Genomic DNA, 7,190 nt, shown 5'->3' on the forward strand with positions numbered 1-7,190 from the left:
TAGGTCAAAGGACAAATGCAGTGTGGACATTCCCAACAAGGCAACTTACATTCTCAATTCAGCAACGATGGCTCCCAAGCTGCAAGGGCATCCCTTGGCATACAAGGTCCATGACCAGGGGTCCATCACCATCCCCTGGTCGCTGTTCCCAATTCCCCTGCTACCATACGCACCCCAGATAGCGAGCATAGGATAAAATTTGGCATGATATACACATGCAGTTCAAACATTTGGCAGTGGCAAAAGTGACTAATAGCGTTCATTTAACTCAAAAGTATTGTACAGTTGCATCATAGAGCTGTGGAGATATGGTGTGCAGGGAGGTCCAACAAAATCAGCCTTGAAGATGCAGAATGGGTCTAAGGTGGTTATATCACACGCTAAAGTTGTGACCCTTGCAATTCATATATTGGTAAACTTTCAAAGAACTTTATTTTTAAGAGTTCAGAAGCTTTATTTTTGACATAGGAGCATGTTGCTCCTCGTAACAAACTGACTACCAGAGAGTGCCAATTCTCCCAGGTCAAGCAAAGCAAACAGAAGAGTACATATTTAACATTTAGGTGAAATGAGCCACTTTTAAGTACTTAGTTGAACCAAATGTACCAATGAGGAAGACGCTTACAATAAGAATATGAAAACTGCCAGTACATAATCACATGCGAGTTTGTTGTAGAATCAATACAAACTCATCTACAATCATGTGGCTTACTTGCATTAGCCTCCAGAACGGCTACATCAAAAAATTTGTTACAATTGGCATTAGCTCAGCTGCAATTATTGCTTGCTTGCATTGACCTCCACAAGAAATCAATGCAACCCTTGCTATTGTCATCAGTGTCGACCATTAATACGACACATGTAAGCTCAACCAACTTCCTTTTTGAGCTCTACACATTACAGTTGAGCCTGTCTCACTTTTGTCGTTTGTATATCTTTCCCAAGAACGCTTTTAGCACAGTCTGCACCGATATAATCTCTCTCTCTCTCTCTCTCTCTCTCTCTCTCTCTCTCTCTCTCTCTCTCTCTCTCTCAGCCACACCCATACGTGAACACATATATAAATATAACTTTTTAAAAAAATAAACATGAACCCAAATATAGCAATGACTCACTTGCAATGCGTGATCTTCTTGATTCTCAATTTCAGCAACCAGCTTATCGTAGACTTCCTTCTCGTATTCAGAGAATACTGACTGAAAAATCCCACTCAAATTTGTCAATGGCATAAAGCGCAGACTACCTTAATCCTTGCTGGAAACACAAGCAACAAAACCTGTAAAGCAAGCTCATTGTAGATTGTTTTCACTTTAGAAACACATGTTGGGTCTGCCTTCCCATAATTGTCCTGTAAATAATAAGTGCTCATTACATGGAACATTGAGCTTTATTAAAATACAAATGGAAAAAAAACCCCATAGATATTACAAGAAGACATTGTCGTTGATCACAGTTTGCTCGCTTGAGGGCTTGAACAATAAGCCAAGAGCATTTACTATCTTCTATATCTGTTCCAATCTACCGCATAGCAAAGAGATTGTTACAGACAGAAATCTTGTCAATTTTATAAATAATTGAAACATAAACCACTACTCACTTTCCCAATGAAATGAGGATCTCCATAGCAATCCAAGTAATCATCCTGCAAATAAGTTGCATATAGGTGAGCTTTCAGCTTCTCCACCAGATTGCTTTTTACAAGAAAAACTTAAGCCACCTGAACTTGGAAATAAGTGCCCATCAACACCAGAATATCTTGTGTGGGCTTATAATTTTCCAAGTTCTTTCCCATCATCAGCAGAGCACAGGCAACCTAACCAAAAAAAAAAAAGCTTGTTATTCTCTTCTGTTCCGTGTGAGATATTTACGTAAGAAATGCTAAAAATGTATATGATATTGATAGAAGTCCTACTGGAAGGTAAAAGGAGTAATATGCTGTTTTGCATTGCACAATTTTTATGTATCTGCACATTCAAAAACAGGTTTAATATGTTAATGTTGTTGAAAAAAAAATCACAGCCAAGAAAAATTCCACCATGATACTAAAAAAAACCACATTCCAGTTATGGATTCTATAATAAAGCATAAATTTCGAATGGGATCACATACGTTGATATTACGTATTTGGAGAGGTCCACTTCTCCAGCTGGAGTAGTGATTAAATCTAGCATTTGTCCAGCAGATGTCTGGAATTCCACCTGATCAATGGATCAAACCATTAGCGTATCGTGCAGCATTAAATATTGTTGAAGACCAAAGACTCTCAACAACTTGCCTCGTTGAAAAGATCGTTTAGTTCCAAGTAGTAGGCTTTGCTTCGAAAGTACCACCTCAGCATTCTGAATATGTGGTTTCGGAGTAAAATTCCATCATTGATGGCAATAAATCCAACCTACACAAAACACTGTTTGTTGATCACCAATACTGACAGGAAAGTCTACACCAATTATTGATAGATGTAATGTGTGTGACCATTTGCGAAACTTGCAAGTAAGAATGTTACTAGAACAGAACACCGTTTCTTTCATCAAATAATAGTAACATGCACTAAGTTCGTCCGATACATTTAAATAGTTTACGACAAATTCAGCAGACCTGTGGAACTCTGTACCAACATGGTTGGCCACGTCTTGTAATGGAGCTGTCCATTATGTCATCCAAGACAAGGAAATAAGCTTGAAGCTGACCAAACACCAGAGATGCATGAAGCTTTAGAGCATGCCATCTATAGATCTTTGCGCAATCAACACTACAAAAAAGAAGGAGCTTGCGTACCCACTCAATACACCATCCAAGTACAGATGCCAATAATTTTTCCTCTTCAGAAAGCTCTACCCCATTTTTTAGATGTTTTAGGCTGTCAACTACAGACAAACCGCGGTTGAGCTTTCCTGCAAAATAACAAGACACTGTTGTTAACATAAACCATGGAAAACTGGGCATCGGCACTTGCATGAAGCAGAATGCAGACCAAAAAAAAAAAAACCACAGAAAGCAACCCACCTCCTGGTACATTATAGTCGAGCATCTGCACAGAAACGTGAAATTTTATAATTCACACTTCAAATGAGGATGGAATTGAAAACAAACAGCAAGCAGAGCAATGCATCACAAATGAACCACCACAATTGTGCCATATATAGCAGATCAAGGTCGATCCTACCCTCGCCACCCATCTTCTGGAATCGTCTGTGTACGTGAAAGCCTCTGTATCTTCCAACAATTGAGATTTAAGCTTCTGATAGACTTCAAGAAACTCTGCGCGATTGGCGGGTGCACCCTTGGCTACGTCAGGGTCGGCATTGGGAGCCATCGTACACAGGAAATAGCAGACACAACCACAAATTGCGGGTGAATGAAGATCGCCTACACACAACTGCGCAAAGATGTGTGAGAGAGAGAGAAGGAAAGGAAGAAGAAAGGGGGGGGGGGGGGGGGGGGGGGGGGGGGGGGGTATGTTGCTGCTGCTCGGCCCGTGCACTCCTGAAATCTAGCACGGGCCCTATTTCTATGGTGTCCTCAAGGGCCTCAGCACTATCTCACACGGGCATGGGTTGGATGGGATCAATGGCCCACTCCTATTTCCGAGAGCAGGTGCATCATGGGCCGTCCGATGTTGCGATGCACCCGAATTTACCAATTTGTTCGAATTTACTAGAAGAAGAGATTCTATCCGTCTATGCTTAATGAAGCGTCCCTACCCCTGCTCTACGACGCGAGAGCGCGAGAGAGAGAGAGAGAGAGAGACAGAGAGAGAGAGAGAGAGAGAGAGAGAGAGAGAGAGAGATCTAATTGGAAGGCATGGCATCTTCTCGTCATGGCCTCCCCCTTCTCACTCCTTTACCTCTAAATCTCCTCAGGCATCTTCTCGTCATCTCTACTAATGGGCTATTTTTTTATTTTTTTTGAGCCGGTACCCCCCGTCCCCACTCATAGATGGTTTACATATTACAAAGAGCCCCACTTAAATAATAAGGTAAATGTGCACATTGTTCATCATCATTTTGAAACAAAATACAATAAAAAGAAAGTTGTTTTTGCTTTCGTATTATAAGAAACGATAGATTCAATAAGCATAGAATGTAATAAAACAATTAAGTGAAATGAATTTTTTTGAAATCTTTAAATGAAAGGACCCTTTATCAATACCTGAGAGAGTGGTCGGAAAAGTCTTTTTGCTGAAATAGTGAGTTTCTTCCTTAGATAGATGCAAAGTGGAAATACTAGTATTTCAAATTTGCAAGATGTTTGAGTTATTTTCTAGTATATTTTATTGATTTTTTTTTTGCTTTACCATCCTTTGCAACCGATAATCTTGATTTTCAATCAACTCAACATTAAACTGAAGCACGCCTTTCTCGAACACTAAACCTCACATCATGGGATCAAACTCCTATGAATATGTTGTTTAACCTTTTGTTCTCTAAGTCTTTTTCAAGCATACCAAAACAAAGTTAAGGGAGGAATGAGATTTATGAAAAGTAAGTTTAAATGAGTGGTTACAATCACGTGAAATTTTTATTGTGTTTTAATATAAAACTAGTGTGTGACTTAGAGTTGCTGCAGTAATGGCTTTTAGTATTATGAAACAAACCTGTGCTTCAATAAATAAAATATCAATGTACAATGGATGTTACATTAATGTATATTAAGTTTTTTTAAACACTCAATACTTTTTGAATTTATTTGGTCATATTAACACAACAAAATAAAGAAATTAAGGTGGATCTATAAACCATTGCATAAACTCATGTACACCATAGGGTCACCAATGATTAAGATTGTATAAATCTCTGGTGCTTTTGTAACTGAGATGATATGGTAGGGTTAGCGAATTGCGAGCGTGGTCTACAGGTGTAGGGGCTGCAAGGTCTCATGGTTTCACAATCTGGGGCTCTTTGCGAAGCATGAGGATCACGATCTGAGGACTCGAGGGTAGGAGGATTGCAGTGGAGTTGTGAGTGGTGGGTAGCAACAGGACCTGCTCTACGAACACGTAGTGGTGGCTACATGGCATTGCTCAGCGGGCTCTTGAGGTGCGAAGGGGTGGGAGGTTGCCCGTAGTCTGCTTTGCATTCGAGCCCAGCCCCAGCCCATGTCATTTTCTTGATATTGAGCGTGCGGCCATCTCCCAATTATTATCTTGTTGGCGATTATTGTCTAAGAGACCAAGCTACGATTATTATCATGCTGACGATTATTGTCTAAGAGACCAAGCTACAATTATTATTATCATGCTGACGATTATTGTCTAAGAGACCAAGCTACAATTATTAGCTAGTTGTTAAAGCGATTATTATCTTCTTGAAGTTCTTTTTGGCCCTTTAGGTCTTGAATCTATTATTTCTTTAAATTCTTTTTGCCCTTAAAAGTATTGAGGTTAATCAAGTATTGTTAGTCTGTGTCATTCAGCAATGGAACCCGACGCTCTGGTCGTAAGTGAAGACATTGTCAAATTTTTACAAATGTTAGCGGTGGGTAAAATACCTGAAATGGAGGTAGCCGTGCCGATGGATGAAGGCGACGGCTCGGTCTTGGGACCGGTGTATGATGCGAAAATGTCGAGCCACTTCGCCAAAGGTTTCAACCGTGAAAGAGGACAAAACTGTCTCAATTGAAAAAGTTCCCTCTGAGGAAACAAGAGAGAAATTGGGCTCGGCTCAAGGGTTCAAATTTGAGGTAAAAACTTTCAAAGACGGGATTCCTCAGGGTCCCATCTGTACGAATGTAAATAAGGCGTCAATTGCATCTGTAGCTCGCAGGCTAGGCATCTCGTTTGCTAGCATAGTCAAGGGGCTAACTCTAAAGATTATGGAAAAGGCTCATAAGAAGGGATGTCGAGTGAAGGAGATATCAAAAAACTGCATAATACAAGAGCTAGACTTCAGCAAGAGCTCAAGGAAGTCACAAAATGATTGAGTCCGGCCCCAACAACAAAAGAACTTGCTCCCAAACAGATTACAGTGGATTGGTTGAAAACGGGTTGGCAAATCGGGCCTTTTCTGCTTTAAAAAAGTCTTTGCCACAGCAGGTGGAGGTTGCTGAGGCTATCACTGTAGCAATTCCACCAACACTTATCCAAAAATAGTTAGCAAGTCAAGCTAAGCTAACGCTTGTATTTGGGCTCAGTGGAAGAATCCCGAACAGGTTTGAGATGATTCAATGGCTTCAGGGCCCTCAAATTCTTGGTCATGGAGGAGCAGTTGAAAGTACTTTTTACCTAGCTAAAGATTTTTGTTCAGTGAGATTCAAAGAGGCCTCCGATGTGGAAAAGATCCTTGACAAAGGGCCCCTTGTAATGGAAATTGTCTATGAACTTTGGAAGTAGCGGAATTAGGAAATTAGGTGAAGCACTTTTAAGAGATTAATTTGTGAGCATAGCGGGTGAACTTAGTTGATGGTAGCAACATAAACACGGTACTTAGTTAACTTGGCATGAACAATACTTTTGCAAGAGAGAGAGAGAGAGTTTAGAGAACATGACAATAGTTGAGGACCGGATTCATATGGAGCCGGTCCCCCCTCCAATAGGCATTTGTATTATAGTTTCTCCCATCAAGAGAGACTTGGTACAATACAATCTTTGTGTTCCTTGTGACCTAGGTGATGCAATGAAGATGGAAAGCCTCATGCATCACAAACATAACATAAACTTGAAGAAAGCAATAACTATCCCAAGCCTCGGTCCCAAGGCCTCAAACACCTTCGAAGGTGGAGAGAGCTAGCAGAGAATGAGGATAGGGAAGAGGAAGAAGAAACATTCCATAGGAGAAAAAAGTAGTTCCTCACTTATCATTACTCTTCTTGCTAGCATACATAATAGCATAGTTAATGGAGATGGAGAAGATGGCAAGCTTAAGCATTGAAGCATGGCTCTTGGTTGGATTTGCATCCCATAGTCAAGAGTGTTGGTGTAGGCTTTCACTCTCACAAGCTTGGAGAAGGAGGTGGTGTTCTTCAACTTTCACCAAGTGAGAATGGTGTGTGTGTGTGTGTGATGGTGTATATCCTCCTAGCACCCCCCTCCTTGCTTTGGGCGAGTGGAGACTTTTCCACATGTTGCAGGCTCATTGGACCCATCTCCCCCTGGCCAATCACATGTAGCATGCAGTCAAGTACATGGGTAGACTTTTGACAAGTGTCCTCCTTACCCCTTAGAGAGAGAGAGAGAGAGAGAGAGAGAGAGAGAG

The 7,190-nt window shown here is 40.8% G+C and overlaps 1 protein-coding gene across 1 annotated transcript; it reads right to left on the reverse strand.

Moving 5' to 3' along the window:
• Positions 1-558: 558 nt before the first annotated feature.
• On the reverse strand, positions 559-3,427 carry LOC147466010 (farnesyl pyrophosphate synthase-like). The gene is made up of 13 exons (XM_086523363.1): positions 3,164-3,427; positions 3,004-3,028; positions 2,776-2,891; positions 2,596-2,682; positions 2,276-2,392; positions 2,110-2,198; positions 1,913-1,964; positions 1,718-1,813; positions 1,598-1,642; positions 1,429-1,518; positions 1,277-1,348; positions 1,116-1,196; positions 559-962 (listed from the first exon to the last, which is right to left on the reverse strand). Exons 1-13 carry the CDS (start codon positions 3,311-3,313, stop codon positions 915-917), a joined length of 1,068 nt encoding a protein of 355 aa, XP_086379489.1. The 5' UTR covers positions 3,314-3,427; the 3' UTR covers positions 559-914.
• Positions 3,428-7,190: the final 3,763 nt, after the last annotated feature.

This window comes from Adiantum capillus-veneris, chromosome 1 (assembly GCF_014529385.1).
Source record: "Adiantum capillus-veneris isolate H3 chromosome 1, ASM1452938v2, whole genome shotgun sequence".
Classification (NCBI taxonomy): domain Eukaryota; kingdom Viridiplantae; phylum Streptophyta; class Polypodiopsida; order Polypodiales; family Pteridaceae; genus Adiantum; species Adiantum capillus-veneris.